Below are 17603 nucleotides of genomic sequence, written 5' to 3' on the forward strand. Positions count from 1 at the left end.
CCAGAAGAGAAATAGATCTATGAAACCCATTCTTCTAGGCTCTGGGCACAGAATCTTAGTGCTGGCATATTTTTAGTAGGTGGCCCAGAGGCCTACCTCGTTCCATGTCCTCTACCTATTAGTAAAACATAGGAAGTACTGCATCAAAACCAAGTCTGATGAACTACTCTCAGCATCTGGGCTGAAACCAAATCACACAAGAAAGGCTTCCAGTAATGTTGTATTCATGAAATCCCACCACAAGTGATTCAAACAGTCTCTGACCTTGGAAAAGGACATTTCTCTCTACACTTCCATGTAGTCTATGATTAAAGGAGAATACTAGAGCAAGCTATACAACTTCAGCACTGAAAATAAGTCGCTAGGACAACAAATGCCTGAAAGTTGCTTTATTTGTTCATAAGGTTTGTGCGTTACAGCAAGCCTAAGTTTAGCTACTGTTGACAGAGCTCAGTCTGGAAGAGCATTAAATGTTACTCAGATGTACAGTGCCCACATCTGCACATGACATGCTGGTTTTCTATTGTTGGAATCTAATATTCAGCAGTTACAGATCTTTGAGATCTTTCTGGATGTTCCACAGCGTATCTGCACTCTTCTTCAGCTGAGCCACCTCATCATCCTTCAGTTTTTGGTTGATGACACTTGACAGTCCAGAGGCAGTTAGGACAGCAGGAAGGCTCAAGAAGACGTCGTTCTCAATGCCATACATGCCCTGCCACAAACAACAGATCACTCAAACATGTGCCCATCACCCAGATCTTTCTTTACTTTACACAGCAGGAAGCTTTCTGAGAGCAGACTAATTCTGCAACCTGTAGAAAGTTTTCAGTCACAATGCATTTGGGAAAAGAAGTGGTTTAGACCAAGTGACTGGCAGCACAGAGAGAGCTAATTTCAGAAACTCTGCCTCCAAACCCCTCACTTTTATTTATATGCAGCAAGGAGCTGACAAAATTCATACACAGCAGCAGTGCACATCTTTTTTCCTACCCTAGAGGGAGCAGTAAGCTCAGCCTGCTCAGAGTTCTTGCTGCACAACTGGTACAGGCTAGATGCAGCACGTCCCATGAGCTACAAAAGGACTCAGCTCTCTTCCCCAGCACCTTTGCTTGGCAGTGGCTCATGGAATTATAGCTGAGCCTCCAGGAATTTTGCATTTTTGTATGGAAACTTCCTTGTAATGCATCTGCATGTCACACATCATAAACTTTACACAAGGGTAATACAACACGAGGTAGAGGACAGAGAATTTAGTTTGTGAGGAGCATAGGCTAAGAGGTCAGACTGCAATAAGCAGCTCCCATTTTAAATTTAAAGTAGTATTTTACAAAGCTTCCTTTATTCAACACCTTGCAAATTGAAGCTATTTAGCTTTCCCATAACAAAAAAAATTAGCTAGAGCATCCCATTAGCCACCACTTCTTACCTTTACCAGTGTTGAGACTGAATGAACCCGGGACAAGTTCTTCAGCATGGACTCACAGAGGTCAGCAACACTAAGGCCAATAGCCCAGTTTGTGTATCCCTTCAGTTTGATGACCTCATAGGCACTGAAGAAATATGGAAACAGTTGCATTAAGTCTTCAAGACACTGTGTAGGTGACAAGTCTTTAGGTGAATGACTATTTCCCATTTAATAAAATATGAAACCTGTGACACTGAGTTATGGAGTTCAAATGTCAGAGTCACAGATTTCAGCATCAGAGGAGAAAGTATGAAGTCTGCACCATCCCACACATACATAAAGAAGCCCTAACTGTTCTCACAAGATTGGCTGAAATGAAAAATAGCTTTTATCCATCAACAGTTCTTAGGGTTAAATAGAAAACCAGACATCTACAACGGAATGAGTTCTCCATTCACGTCAGTGACTCAATCATTTTGGGTGCATAGAGTTCAGCCTGGAGAAGAGAAGGCTCCAGGTACACCTAACAGCAGCCTTCCAGCACCTGAAGGGGGCTATAAGAAGGCTGCAGAGGGACTGTCTGAAAAGGCCTGCAGTGATATGACAAGAGGCAATGGTTTGAAATGAGAGAAGAACAGATTTGCATTACATGTTAGGAACAAGTTCTGCACCATGAGGGTGCTAGAAAGCTGCAACAGGTTGCCCACAGAGGTGGTTGAGGCCCCATCCCTGGAGAAATGAAAGGTCAAGCTGGACAAAGCTCTGATCAAGCTGCTCTAGTGGAATATTTTCATATTGACTGCATGGAGGTTGGACTGGATGACCTTTGAAGGTTCATTCCAACCCAAACCATTGTATGACTTAGAGCCAAAGCCATGCACTAACTACACAGCCCACCCTAGCATGTGCATACACTTTACACCAGCATAGTCTTTACTGCCTGAGTGACACAAGTGATTTAGCCATTCCTCAAATCAATTTACCTTTCAACCACTTGCTTGTGGACTTCCTTCCAGTTCTCACTATCACTGTCACTTCCCATTGCAGGATTCAGCTGCTGGAGAGAAACACCTGCCACATTAACTCCACTCCAAACAGCCACTGTAACAGAGAGAGGACACAAGTTTCAATAGCAATTAATGACTCCCACTCCACTTCGCCTGTCTCAGACACTTGGAAAAAAAATATCACATTTGAGGCAGATTTTAAGGCTTTATTTAGTTACAGTGAATTCTGAGAACTCTGGGGATCAGATATTAACAAGTCAATCTCAACACATGAGCTACAGTGCTTTGCTTGGAAGGTGCAGACAACTACTTTTGAAGTCACAAACCGCAAATTCTGACAAAAAGGCTTCTTTTATCTGTTTAGCTTTCTCAAATTAATTTTACCCAAAACCTGCAGTAAGTAGCTATTTGCTGTTCCACAAATCAGTATTAGGTTTAGCCTTCAAGAAGTCTGCTTTTCTTTCTCTGAATAACTGGGTAGCAGTATGCAAACTTATCAAGAGAGGAACTGTGACCAGCAGCACAGGGAAGTGATTCTGCCCCTCTGCTCTGGTGAGGCCCCACGTGGTGCACTGCATCCAGTTCTGGTACCCCCCAGCATAAGAGGGACATGCTGCCTCTGGCCCCGCTCCAGCAGCTCCCACAAAGCTGACCAAAAGGGCTGGAGAACCTCCCCTAGGAGGACAGGCTGAGGGGAGTTGGGGCTGTTCAGCCTGGAAGAGAGAAGGCTCTGAGAAGACTTTAGAGCAGCCTTCCAGTACCCAAAGAAAGCCTACAAGAAAGCTGGGAAGAGAGATTTGAGAAGGACAGAACAAGGGAATAGATTGAAGAAGGGCAGGTTAAGAATAGAGATTAGGAAGAAATTCTTGGCAGTGAGGGTGGTGACACTGGAACAGGTTGCCCAGGGAGGTCGTGGATGTCCCCTCCCTGGACGTGTTCAAGGCCAGGTTGGATGAGGCCTTGAGCAACTTGGCTTAGTGGAAGATGTCCGTGCCTATGGCTGGGGGTATTGGAACTGGATGATCTTCCAGGTGCCTTCCAACCTAAACCATTCTATGGATCTCCTGTCCTATTGGAAGCTTACAGGCAGACTCATTCTGTTCCAGTAAAATACCTAGGAATTCTTAGCTACTGAAAAGCAAAAGCAGCTGTAGCACTGAAGCATGTATGCTCCACACAAGCTCCACTTTCACTATGGCAGAAGGCTGGCTTCTATAAACACTGCTGTTGGTCACTGAACTTTGATCAAATGCAACAGGACACTGAAGAGGTGGCTTCCCCAGAAATACACAGCAGTACCAACCCATATAGATTCATTCATAAGTTGTAAGGTGTAGTCTCTGGGACACCACTAAGTAATAAAATCAGCCTTATCAGTTCAGTGTTTAATTATGCAACCACAATCACTTTCATGATAAAAGAGCAGCTACATTTCCTGGACTTGTCTCGACTCCAATATTCGTAAGAGTAAAGCCAAGCTCTAGTTGGAGCTTGTCTGCATCCATTCTCTCAGAATTCTGGAACACCCATTAGGCCCCAACCTCTAACCAATGTTACTGCCTATTCCCAAAGGAATTAGAAGTGCTCCTTACCACTGGAATCCCCATGTTCTCCCAAGATCCAGCCATGGCAGCTGGTTGGGTGGATGCCAAGCCTCTCAGCCATCAGATAGCGGAATCGGGCTGTGTCCAGATTGCAGCCACTTCCAATCACACGGTGTTTTGGCAGGCCACTCAGCTTCCATGTGACATAGGTTAATATATCCACTGAAAAGGAACAGATGCACAGTAGATGAAAACATTTGCATACACCAAGAATTCTCCAGCAACTACTTTACTGCAGGGCAATCAGGAGGACCCTTTACCCGTGAGGGTGGTGGAACACTGGAACAGGTTGCCCAGGGACATAGTGGAGGCCCCATCCAGAGATATATTCAAGGTGAGGCTGGACAAGGCTCTGAGCAAGCTGATCTAGTGGAGGATGTCCCTGCTGACTGCAGGTTTAGAGGTCCTTTCCAACCTAAACCATTCTATGATTCTGTAACTGAGAAACAGCATCCAGACTTTTGAGCTTTGTCTCATGATTTGCCTCCAGTAGGGCCTTCCACAGGACAGGCTGCAGACAGTGATATCAGAGTTAGAGCCCAGACAGATCAAGGGAAGTAAATCAGGGAAGAACAGAGAGGTCACACACCACCACATAGGCAGTGGACACCCCTGGAGTCCCATCTAATGGCTCACAGTAACTCCCACTGTTTAAGCCTAATGGACAAACCACCACACACTGAGGAAACAAAGCATTACAAAAGTAATCCTGACTAGCACGCAATTCTCTCCCTGCAGCTGCTCTACTGGAGAGAGTTTTGTAGCTTGAATTCAGCTTTGCTAGAGCAAGAACAATTTGACTGGGTTTGATTTTTAGAGCAGTGTTTAAAATTGCCCTAACTCATTGTACTTGTACCAGAGGCTCACCACACTACTATTCAGTAGTACCAATTGTACACCAACTATTTACTCAACCACCAGCTGAGCTGCTAGCTTTCCATGCACTGTTTTGACTCTGTCAAATATCTTTAGAAGTGGTGTCCCTCGATTCCCAGGCTTCACTCAGATGTCAAATCAAGCAAAGACAGCATGCCAACTCTTTTTCCTGAAAATACAGCCAAGACTACAGGGCGAGATCTTCACTCTGAGAAGTATCATATCCAGCCACAAAAGCAAGCTATCATTTCTGAACAGTTTACAAGCAAAGTGGATGCCTCCTTTACATTAACATTTTAAACTACCGACCACTTAAGCCCATGTATGTAAAGATCTGAAGTATTTACAATGGCATTTAACAAGTCCAAGTGCCAGGTGCTGTACCTTGGCCACAACCACCCCATGCAGTGCTACAGGCTGGGGTTGGAGTGGCTGGAGAGCAGTCAGGCAGAAAGCAGCCTGGGGGTTCTGGTTGACAGTAGGCTGAACATGAACCAGCAGTGTGCCCAGGTGGCCAAGGCGGCCAGTGGCATCCTGGCCTGCATCAGAAATAGTGTGGCCAGCAGGAGCAGGGAAATCATTCTGCCCCTGTGCTCAGCACTAGTTAAGCCACACCTTGAGTACTGTGTCCAGTTTTGGGGTCCTCAATTTAAGGACATTGTGATACATGAAAGCATCTGGAGAAGGGCAATGAGGGTGATGAGAGGTCTCAAGCACAAGCCCTATAAGGAGAGGCTGAGGGAGCTGGGGCTGTTTAGCCTGGAGAAGAGGAAACTCAGGGGAGACCTTATTGCAAGGAGGTTGTAGACAGGTGGGAGTTGGTCTCTTCTCCCAGACCACCAGCAACAGAACAAGAGAACAGAGTCTCAAGTTGCACCAGGGGAAGTTCAGGCTTCAGTTGAGGAGAGAGTTCTTCACAGAAAGAGTAATTGGCCAGTAGAATGTGCTGCCCAGGGAGGTGGTAGAGACACTGTCCCTGGAGGTGGCACATGGTGCCATGGTTTAGTTAGTCATGAGGTGTTAGCTATTAGGGTGGACTTGATGATTGCTGAGGTCTTTCCCAACCTGGTTGATTCTATGCTTCCAAAATATGGACAGCATGAGAAGCTCTGAACAAAGAGCATCAGAAAGCACAGAATGTTTGCATTCTTCTGTTAGCAAACACGTGACAGATGGCCACACACAGCCAGCCATTGTTAACATGTGGTTAATAAGATTGATAAGATCAAACACTAGTTCCAACAAACAAGCACTAAGTGTTCTAGAAAAAGATTACCTTACCTGGGTTGGAAACCACTAGGATGGTACAGTTGGGGCTGTATTTGACAATCTGAGGAATGATGAATTTGAAGACATTCACGTTTCTCTGCACCAGGTTGAGACGACTCTCCCCTTCTTGCTGACGAACTCCTGCAGTTACTACCACAATCTTGGAGTTGGCTGTAACAGCGTAGTCTACAACACAGCATGGGGAAGAAGATGTAGAATGTCAGCTAGACTTACCACAAATGTCAACAGCACTGTGTCCACACAGATATCATGGGTAGCTTCTCCACTGCACAAACATTCCAGCCCCAAACCCGCGAGGCATCCATATTAAAGCCAGCACTATCATAGAACAGTTGGGGTTGGAAAGGACCACCAAAGCTCATGAAGTCCAAACTCCCTGCAGACAGCAGGGACATCCTCCACTAGATGAGCTTGCTCAGAGCCTTGTTCAGCCTTACCTTGAATATTTCCAGGGATGGGGCCTCAACTACCTCCCTAAGCAACCTGTTGCAGTGTTCCACCACCCTTATGCTGCAGAACTCGTTCCTAGCATCTAATCTAAATCTGCTCTTCTCTCATTTCAAACCATTACCCCTCATCCTACCACTGCAGGCTTTTGCAAACAGTCCCTCTGAAGCCTTCTTGTAGTGCCCTTCAGGTACTGGAAGGCTGGTATGAGGTCTGCCTGGAGCCTTCCCTTCTCCAGGCTGAACAACCCCAGCTCCCTCCACCTGTCCTCTCTCTCTTAATGTTATCCCAACGTATGGGTCTTGAGAGTACACTCAACCCCTTAATCTCACTTCCATTATCCAAGTAACACTTTTCACTCTACAAAGCACCACCACAGTATCATTAAAATCAATTTTACTCAACCAGCTCAAAATGGGCAAGTGGACACTAGAGATAAGGAAAGCCTAAGTAAGAGCCACTCCCAGGGTGTTTATCTGAACTCTCACCCCAGTTCATATGCTTTTACTTTTCACTGCTAAATCATCAGAGTTCTTTAGAATCACACAGCTAGTGGCCCACTGTTGAGCAAATTCACAGAACATCAGTATTAAAGAAAAGAAACTGAGGATTACCTTTGTCTGCCACAATCTTGTGAGTGCGAAGGAACAAGCTCCCATGCTGCAGATCCATCATTTCTCCTTTGAGTTTGTCTTCCAAAACATCAACCAGAGCAAGCTCATCACAAAGATCCTGGAAAGAATGGAATTTGAAGGGGTCAGTGAACCAGTTAGCTTGGATTTTAATTTCACCCTTGAGGTATACTGCATTTTAAATTAACATGTTACACATCTGAAAGAATCTCTTCTCCAAAGGTAAAGCAGTAGGAGAGCACTATGGTGGTGCCCTGATGCATCTCACAGTAACAAAGTCAGAAGGTACAACAGCAGAGAACTCCTCCAGACTTTAAGAAAAAAAAAATAATTTCATTGGTATGGAGTTTGAGTGCACAGCTAAGCCTTGCTAGTAAGGCACTTTGATTTAGGCAGTACCTTAGGAAACAAGCAGCATCTTTCAGACCTGCAACAAACCCACCCTAACAAAACACACCAGATTACTATCAAATAAGTATTCTAATTCCTTCAACCAATTCATTTCACAAAAATATAGATCCAGAACAGACTTCCTTTCCTCCATACTAAAACTAGTACCAAGATAAAGCAGATTCCTCACCTAATTTTTTTCCTATTACAGCTGCTATGTTGTATCTACTTTGCAGAACAGATTCAGCCATGCATGCTTGTTCTCCAGCCCCATTAAATTGGGAGACAGTGTCATACAATGGAATATTGTCTCCAGTTCTGGGCCACTCAGTTCAAGAGGGACCTCAGGGAACTGCTTGAGAGAGTCCAGCACAGAGCCAGAAAGATGCTGAAGGCAGTAGAACATCTCCCTGCTCTCAGAAAGGCTGAAGGAGCTGGGGCTCTTGAGCTTGGAGGAACCTGAAGAAAGAACTCCAGGAATCTTTATCTGCAGGCCAAAAATCAGTCTTAAACACTGGAAATATCCTTAACTGAAGTCACTGGTGTAAAACTAAGATGGTGGTGTAATCAGAATGTGCACATGTGATTGTGGGTAGATCCATACACACAACCTGGCAACACGGGACTTTTAGCCTAGGCCAATACTCAGACTCAGCAGGTTCATGGAACCAGCTCTCACTGAAACACAAGAGCATCTGGAATAGCCCCAATGACCAATGTCATCTGTGTTGCCTAGAGAAGATCTCAGCTTGTTATCAGCACACACAGGAATGACGTTTACAAAATCACCAAATGCAGCTTAATATCCTCATTGAAAGCAGCTGACCTGTGGCTGTAGAGACATTTCCTTTTCTACAACAGTAGGACAACATCAGGGAATCCTCTCTAACTCCTAAGGAGCTACAAATAACTCATGGGGAAGTTTAAGGATCATTCAAATTTATCATTTAAAATATTACAGCAGTAAACTGAAATCAGCATTATGATAGAATGGTTTGGGTTGGAAGGGAGCTCCAAAGGTCCTTTAGACCAAACCCCCTGCAGTCAGCAGGGACATTTTCCACTAGATCAGCTTACTCTGAGCCTTGCCCAGCCTGACCTTGAATGGGATGGGGGCTCAACTACCTCCCTGAGCAACCTGTTAAAGTGTTCCACCACCATCAGGGTGCACAACTTGTTCCTAACATCCAGTCCAAATCTCCTCTCATTTCAAACTACTGCCCCTCATCCTATCACTGCAGGCCTTTGCAAACAGTCCCTCTACAGCCTTCCTGTAGTCCCCTTCAGCTACAGGAAGGCTGTTCTAAGGTCTCCCTGGAGCCTTCTCTTCCCCAGGCTGCACAATGCCTGCCCTTGTAGCAGAGGTGCTCCAGCCCCTGGATGTTTATCACAAATTCAGGGCTGTTTATCACAAATTCAAAGGCATGTCAAACTCATCTCTATCTGCATATTACAGTATAGTATGGACACCATCTTATGCCATGGCTTAGCAGACATCTTGGGAAGCCAACCACCTGGAACACGGCAAAGCCATACTGTATTCCTCCATAGCTGATTGGATATGAGGCAATAGTGTGCCCATGAAGGACAACAGCATCCTGGCTTGTATGAGAAATACTGTGGCCAGCAGGACTTAGGGAAATGGTGCTGAGGGACACAGTTTAGTACCAAACTTGGTAGATTTAGATAGTGGTTGGACTTGGTGATATTAAAGGTGTCTTCCAACTGAAAATATCCCAAATGATTGTCCCCCTGTACTCAGCACTGGTGAAACTTTAATACTGTGTCCACTTTTGGGCCCCTGACGAGAACAACCTTGAGGCATTGAGGCACAAAGAAAGAAGAGCAAATAAATGCCTAACACACAAGTCTGAGAAGTGGCTGACCAAGCTCCAGTTGTTTAGCTTGGGGGAAAAAAACAAAACACTCCAGAAGGCTCAGGTGAGATCTTATCACTCTGTAACTATCTAAATGGAGGTTGTAGCAAGGGGTCAGTCTCCTCTCCCATGTGTCAAGTAACAGGACATGAGGGAATGGCCTTGAGCTGTATGAAGAGATGATTAGTTATTAGGAAAAACTTCTTCCCTGAAAAATGTTCCAATGCATGACAAGAGACATCTAGGTGTGGTGCTTAGTGACATGATTTAGTGGTAGACTTGGAGTGCTAGATGAAGAGCCAGACTTGATCTTAAAGGTCTTTACCAAGCTAAATGTTTCCGATTCAGTGACAAAAAGCAAATGGTTTTGTTATCAAAATGCTTTTATACTGCAGCTTACACCTGTGAGAAAGCAGGGGAGAGCAGAAGGTTGAAATAAACTCCATCATACCATAATGCAAGGCAGGAAAAAAAAAAAAAATTAAACCCAGTTTTCACTCTGGATTTCATGCATGCAACTTGTGCAACTTTGTGCCTAGATGTCTACATTTTCTGTGCATGGTTTGATCCCTGGAAGAGCAGTGTATTAATCAGATTAATGCTGGATTGCAGGGAAGTCTGGGGTAACTTCACCTGGCTCTCTGCCATCCTTACAGGTTACAGTACTTCAGAATTAAATGGGTTCAGACTGCAAGATAACATCTGCTTAAAAAACACCACACACACACCGAGTTGCCATTGTTTTTCCATTAAATACCTCCTTCAGTTACACAGTCTAAAAACTACTCATTACTTTCACATTAGTATTTAGTTTCACCATGGCCTTTTTTGTCAGGTTTTTCCTTTGCTCAGAAGGCTCATGAACATGAGCAATTGGAAACCCTTCAAGTTTTTCATGATTAAGACCCTACATGCATCCTCAAGCTAACAGGTATAAGAAGGATCAGTTCCAAACACAATACAGTTTGTTTAGTAGCACATTAAGTTTTTTTGATCTCACTGTGAGCCACCTAATTTAAGATTCATAGGATGGTGTAGGTTGGAAGAGACCTTAAAGATCATCCAGTTCCAACCCCTATGCCACAGGCAGGGACACATTCCACTAGATCAGGTCTCTCAAGGCCTCATCCAACCTGGCCTTGAACAACTCCAGTGAAAGGGCATCCACAACCTCCTCAGGTAACCTGTTCCAGTGTCTCACCACCCTCACTGTCAAGAATTTCTTCCCAATCTCCAGTCTCAATCTTCCCTTCTCAAGCTTCAATCCATTCCCCCTTCCCCTACCACTACAAGTCTTTGTAGCAAGTCCCTTCCCAGCTTTCTTGTAGGCCCCCTTCAAGTACTGGAATGCTGCAGGCAGGTAAGGTGTGTCTGTTGAAGTCTTTTTAAAAAGCAGAACAAAAAAAAATCTGCAGCTCCCATTTATCTTTTTTAAAAGAGCAAAACAGGAGTCAAATTTAACTCCATTCACAATATTCTCTAAAAACAATTTGCTTTGCTCAAAGACTACAACATGAGATTTTGCTCTTAAAAAAGAAAAGCACAAACCAAAAAAACACTCCAGAAACCAGCAGGAGTCAGAATAACCTTTAAATCCAGCCCTCTATTATCAGTTTTTGAAAAGCTAGCTAAAACCAATTTGGAACAATAAAGTCCTATAACCAAGCAATAAGGGCTTTTGAGAAATAAAGAAAAGCCTGGGGACAACAATATTTTCAGTTATTATGCCACACATGCATTAGAAGAGTAAAACCCAAATACACAGCTCTGATGCCTATCCCCTATTTCACAGGGATTTCTATTCTGCCTGCAATCTTTGCTCAGTGGAGCTCTCCCACCAAGCAAACTCCAGCTTTGCTCTGGAAAAACAAGAAAATTAGAGAGAGGTTTAGCAGGGGCTTCAAAGCCATTTTTGCAGCAACCTGCAAAATAACTCTGCCTGATGAAAGATTTACTGTGAAGCAGTAAAATGGAAAGCTCAGAGCACAAGGAGAAATTGAACTGGGAGGTCAGCCTTGCCTGAACAGTGTAGGTCACTGCTTGCTTGCTTACTTACACGAACCACAAGTGATTTACTCCTGTACTAACCTACCAAATTTCCTACTGTTTGCTAAGACAAGCAGGCAATGCAGAGCATTACAGCAGTGGGAACCTGAATAACACGTTGCCCTTGAGCTGTACCTTTCCAAGGATGCTGATAGCACAGGCCATCCCAACCTGTCCAACCCCCACAACAGTTATCTTGTTGTTTGGGACTGTGCTTCCTGCACCAATGGGGGTAAACAGCTTGTCCTTGAGGGTAGCCATGGTGTTCTGCAAGGAGACAAGAAACATATGAGTCAAAGCAAGCCAGAGAAAACCAAAATGAGCACCCTGAAGAAGTCAGCTACCACAGCTGGTAACTCGCTGCTGGCAGTGCTGCTGCGGGCGCTTTACGTAAGGTAAGGCAACAGGCGGGCACACTGCCCTTGTTCACGGAGCTCCTTCCACCCGCGACCTACCAGCTCACCCACGCACCCACTCCTGCTAAGGCTCTGGCTCCCAACCCTCCCTGAATTCGATGGTGCCTACTGAAAGGTTGAAGTGGGGCAGAGGCTATTTTGGAAGTACGTTAACAGAATAGCCTTCTGTTCTGGGAGTTTCCAGAGCCTTCCCAAAAGCAGAGATACCTTCCGGTAACGGCTGCTTGGCTTCCCACCTTCACAAATCCCATCAGGGCTCCGGGCCCGGTAATAAAACCAGTTTGGTGCAGCAATACCACTGGGATTTTCCCGGCTGGTTTCTGTTCAGCTCGAAGGTTCCCTTCACTCAACCCACGGAGCGCTGCGCGGTGCCTCCGACCTCCCTCACCGCGGCTTCGCCATGCTGGGGGTACCGCCCCCATCTCACCAGGCGCAGCGCAGCGAGGTGCCGCAGCCGGCACACGAGGTCACCTGGGGGATTCTGCGCAAGACCGGGGACCGAGCCAGAAGCCGCCATCCCATACAGACCCTCAAGAGCTTTAGCCTGGCTCCAGCCCCCGGCTAGCGCATCGCATGCTCCCTGCCCCAGTGCCATCCGCCCGCCGTGCAAGGATGCTCGGCCCCGACAGAACCCGCCCGCAGGAAAAAAAAACAACTGGGCTGGGAGACCCTGCAGCATCCAACAACTCGGCGAGGCCACCCCACCAGCTCCGCTCGTCCCGTACCCACCAGTAAGGCTCAGGCTGAGGAGAGGCGAGAAAACCAACGCCACACTCCTCCGGGGCTCGGGCAATGAGGACTCCGCAGCGGAAGGGGCGGGCAGGACAGAGCCGGGCCGGGCCGGGCCGGGCCGCCCCTCGCCTCGCCTTCCTGGGCGTTCCCCGGCGGTTCACGGGGGGCGGTGGCGGCCTCGTGCAATCCCCGCCGAGGACGGAGGCTCAAGGGTGCTGCTGCCCCGCCCCCCGCTCCCCTCGCTGTCCGTCTGCTTGTCGCCCTCCTTCCTGCTCACCGGCCCCTTGGGAGTCTGCTGAGCGGGAGGGACGCGTCGGCTCGTCCCTCTTTTCGTGCTGGCGGCGGCAGGACGAAGCGATGGTGTCGGTCAGCCGTTAACAGCCGCGCAGCCCTGGGCGTCTCTGAGCTGACCGTTGCAATTAGCTACCAAGGTCGGGTTGCCTCATTTCTCTTTCTTCGGGCCGTAGACTTGGCCAGAAGGAGCATGCAGAGGAATCGCTGCGAGCAAGCAGTTATAGAATCATAGAGGCGTTTCGGTTGGAAAAAGACCTTTAGGATCTTCGACTCCAACGACTACCTTAACTACCCCGACTGGTGCTAAAATCATATCCCTCATCACCACGTCTTCTTGCCTCTCGTTAAATACCTCCAGGCATGGGGATTCAACCACTTCCTGGGGAGCCTGTTTCTGTGTTTAACAAATTGAGCAAAGGAAAGCATTTTTTATAATATTCGGGGGCAAAGATGCTGAAGTTGGTGATTTTTGTCCTCCACCTAGCTCAAGGTCAATTTTACTTCTTTTGGTGGTTGAACAAATCGGAGGGGACAATGGCACGGATGGAGTCACGCTGAAATTCTTTGGCAGGAACAAAGGAAAGTAACGTGATGCAGTGCCACAACCACTCCTCTCCCTGCTCCGTCTGCTTCTGCCCTATTCCAGATCACACTCTGACCGTTTCACTTTAAAACGGTCATGTGTAGGACCTGTGGAATTAGCCCCTGGAGGCATCAATGGAGTTTTTGTTCTTCTAATGCTGTAATATTACTTCTTTCTAGCTATAAAGTAGGAAGGTAGAGGCAAAACATGACTTGTACACACTTTCACTGAGGAAAGAAAAGAAATCTTTAGATTCCTCTTCACACATGATTGTGTTCCACAAGAAGGAAACCAGAGGGTAGATTCCAGAGTCCTCCCAAATAAGTCAGTGGGTTAAATGTGACTAGGCAGAAAGCCTGGCCCTTCCCATCTAAGCATAGGGTTACTTTTTGCCTTGCTGTTGTTGTGGCTACTTTAAGGTTTTATTGATTTATTTTATTTGTTGACAGATGCTTTGCCAGGTTAGTAAGAGCTGGATGAATTCCCTCTGGCTCACCATGCAGCCAAACGAACGCTGCTGCCAGCAGAAGAGCAGTGGCAAACACAAGTGGTGAAGAAAGGGCAAAAGCTGCTTTTCTGCACCATAGGACAGATTCATGCTGGTGTTAAATGACTAACTAGGAGCTACTTTGCTTCTTCACGTTACTTAACATAGCAAAGGGTCCCTTTGAGGGAAAGAAATGAGTTAAGCCATCCACATGACACACCAGGTAGCAGATTGCTATGGGAAAATAAGACTTTGGTAACTACAACTGAAATGGGAGCTGGTGGTAAACAATAATTACCCAATGAAATACAAGGTTAAGAAAAGCTATCCGGTATAACGAATACGGGAACATGCACAGCTGAACTGGAGGGAAGTAAGGAGGAAGAGAAGAGGTACAGGAAACATTAGGGAAGGATTAGAGCAAGTTTTTTCATTCCTGAACCAGAACCAAGGGGTCATGCTTGTCCTGCCAGTGCCTGTTGTGAGGTACATTCACTGCTGCATTATGTCTTCTTTGGACAGGATTCTTCTCTCTGCTTATAAGCCATTAACAATCAATTATCATATTAGAATTTGTAACTGAATGGAGAGGGAAATGCCACTATCCTATTTGCAAGATCTTGAAGCTTTTAAAGACAGAGTGGACCATTTGTCACTTTGCAACAATTCTCCTAGACCCTCATTTAGATCAGGCCTGAGTTTGTTTCCAGTGTTAAAAGGCTATTTAATCCCCTCTGAAGTGTTGTGATCTAAACAGATAAGGCAGGTGCAGGATGGTGGAAGAAAGATTGAGGACTGAGGCACAGAGAGGTGAAGAGATCTCCCCAAAGTCACAGGGGAAGTCTCCCAGTGACAGGTCACAGTTTCAAAGTTCAGCTCCACTTTGACAACGCTGACATTTTTGGTTTTCCAGAAAAACAAACCCTGGGGGGCACAGTCTAAATCAATTTGTCTAGTAAGCATCATACAATTACAACAGAATTTTTTTTTGTGTGTACATTTTAACAACATTTAACTTTTGGTTTGTACACAAAGTGTGTAATTAGATAAGCCTGAGGTACTTCACTAGCATTATCTTATCGTCTTTCCAAAATACATGAAAGTATTTTTTTTCCAAGCTGAAAAGAAACAGAGGTCTCACTTGGAAAACTCTCTTAATGGAATTCTTTTCCACAGCAAAATATTGATGGTCTGCTGGCTATAGCCACTTTGCTCTGGTGAGACCTCACCTGGAGTACTACGTGCAGCTCTGTAGCCCTCAGCACAGGAAGGGCGTGGACCTGATGGAGTGGGTCCAGAGAGCCATGGAGATGAGGCGCTGGGGCTGTTCAGCCTGAAGAAGACTCCAGGCAGACCTTAGAGCAGCCTTCCAGTACCTGAAGGGGGGGCGATGGTTTGAAATGAGAGAAGAGCAGATTTAGACTGGATGTTAGGAACAAGTTCTGCACCATGAGGGTGGTGGAACACTGCAAGAGGTTGCTCTAATTAGAGAGATAGCTGAGGTCCCGTCCCTGAAGATATCCCAGGTCAGGCTGGAAAAGCCTCAGAGCAAGCTGATCTGTGGAGGATGTCCCTGCTGGCTGCAGGGGTGTTGGACTAGATGACCTTTGGAGGTCCCATCCATCGTAAACCATTCTATGATTCTGTGTTTCTGTGATGATGGCTGTAGTCCTAAAGTGTTAAATATCATGAAGAATATAATCTGGGAAGGAACCCATTACATGAAACTGACATGGGATGTAAGCCTGGTGGCAGGACAACATAAATTAAAAAGTGATCTTCTGTCACTGTGTTAGACCTGGCAGATCAGGTCACCAGACTGTGGGATGGATATGCTCTGTCATTTCACATGTCTATAATGGGGAAAAAAGCATTAGTTGTCCAGCTCAACAAAATACAGAGAACTGAATTCATCTGCTGGAAATCACGAAGTGCCAACACACACAGTGCCAGCAGACACTACATGAAAATTCTGGTCCATTTGTATTTTAATTCTGTGCTTATTCATCTGGATTTTCCATTCAAAGGCAAAGTACATCACGCCACAAAGGAAAATTCTCCTGGAATGGCAGGTTTGCACACTTCTTTTGATCCAGTTTGCTTGAAGGAACCATTCCTTATTTTTTGCAGAGTGACTGGTTTCTGTTTGATTTTTGCTTAAAGCTGTTACACAGATGTGTGTGTTGCACAGGTAACACATTGATAATTCACAGATTGCATTGGGATGGAAGGGACCCTCAAAGGTCACCTTGGCCAATTCCCCTGCAGTCAGATCAGCTAGATCAGGCTGCCCAGGGCCACATCCAGTCAGATCTTGAATGTCTCCAGGGACAGGACCTCAACCACATCCCTGGGCGGCCTGTTCCAGTATTTCACCACTCTCATTGTAAAGAATTTCTTCCTGATGTCCAACCTAAATCTGCCCTGCTCCAGTTTCAAACCATTGCCCCTCCTCCTATCACTCCAAGCCCTTTTAAACAGTCCCTCCCCAGCCTTCCTGTAGGCCCCCTTCAGGTTTTGAAATGTAGCTCTAAGGTCTTTCTGGAGCCTTCTCTTCTCCAGGCTGAACAGTCTCAATTCTTTCAGCCTGTCTTCACAGGCGAGGGGCTCCAGCCCTCTGATCATCATGGTGGCCTCCTCTGGATCCACTCCATCAGGTCCATGCCTCTCTTGTGTTGAGGGCCCTAGAGCTGGACACAATACTCTAGATGAGGTCTCACCAGCGCACACAGAGCAGAGATTAATCTATCCCTATTCCCTTCCACCTAGACATTCACTTCCATGATCCCACAAGTTACCTATATTTAAATTACCATCATTCTGAAGGCAGACCAAGTGATTTTTGCCTGTTTACAGAAACCCTTCTGCCTGTGCTCTCCACTGCAGTCAGAGTCTTCCAGCCACTGCCTTTGAAGCAGATTGCTGATGCTAAGGGTTAGGGTTGTTTGACCTTCTTGTGTTGATATCTTAGCTAACCACTGCCATATTGCCCTCTGGATTCATACTGCTCTGCAGTTCACAGAGCAAGCTTTGTGGAGCATACTGTGAACACACCTGAGTTTCCAGTGAGCGTTATTAATACATTTCCCAGTACTGAGGGATGTTTTGCTCCATTGCTGCAGCCAAGTCCCATGTGAAGTCTTGAAAGACACACTTTTCCCTGAACCCACTGAGACTTTTGATCATAGAGATTTGTTGATGAAAAATGGCAGAAACCAATCAGATGATGGTGGGGAGCATCTTACCCTTAATGATAATGGCTTTTATGGGGAGGAGGAAGAGAACTGTTGACAGATGCAGTGCAGACCTAAATGTTGGGAAGACTCCTGGAGAGTCCTCAGTCACTGCTTATTTCACCTGACCAATACATGTCCTGAGAGGTGGCAAGTGGCAGCAGCACAGAGCTGCGCCTAGAGAAGGCTCTTACTGAACAAACATGGGCATGCTGAACACATGCTGACGGCTCACAATGTAGGGCTCTCCAGGGGCGTAGTTACTCAGAATCAGCCAGGCT

The 17603-nt window shown here is 46.0% G+C and overlaps 1 protein-coding gene across 1 annotated transcript; it reads right to left on the bottom strand.

Moving 5' to 3' along the window:
- Positions 1-374: 374 nt before the first annotated feature.
- Positions 375-12837, bottom strand: LDHB (lactate dehydrogenase B). Its single transcript, XM_054167583.1, has 8 exons — positions 12723-12837; positions 11713-11844; positions 7247-7364; positions 6177-6350; positions 4008-4181; positions 2392-2509; positions 1430-1553; positions 375-715 (listed from the first exon to the last, which is right to left on the bottom strand). The coding sequence occupies exons 2-8, from the start codon at positions 11836-11838 to the stop codon at positions 548-550; spliced, it is 1002 nt and encodes a 333-aa protein (XP_054023558.1). The 5' UTR covers positions 11839-11844; positions 12723-12837; the 3' UTR covers positions 375-547.
- Positions 12838-17603: the final 4766 nt, after the last annotated feature.

Source organism: Dryobates pubescens, chromosome 15 (assembly GCF_014839835.1).
Source record: "Dryobates pubescens isolate bDryPub1 chromosome 15, bDryPub1.pri, whole genome shotgun sequence".
Classification (NCBI taxonomy): domain Eukaryota; kingdom Metazoa; phylum Chordata; class Aves; order Piciformes; family Picidae; genus Dryobates; species Dryobates pubescens.

Coding starts and splice junctions, on each gene's coding strand:
- LDHB (XM_054167583.1), bottom strand. CDS start 11,838: ATGGCTACCCTCAAGGACAAGCTGTTTACCCCCATTGGTGCAGGAAGC. Junction 7,365..11,712: donor CTATCAGCATCCTTGGAAAG/GTACAGCTCAAG, acceptor CATTCTTTCCAG/GATCTTTGTGATGAGCTTGC. Junction 716..1,429: donor CAGTCTCAACACTGGTAAAG/GTAAGAAGTGGT, acceptor TGTTTGTGGCAG/GGCATGTATGGCATTGAGAA.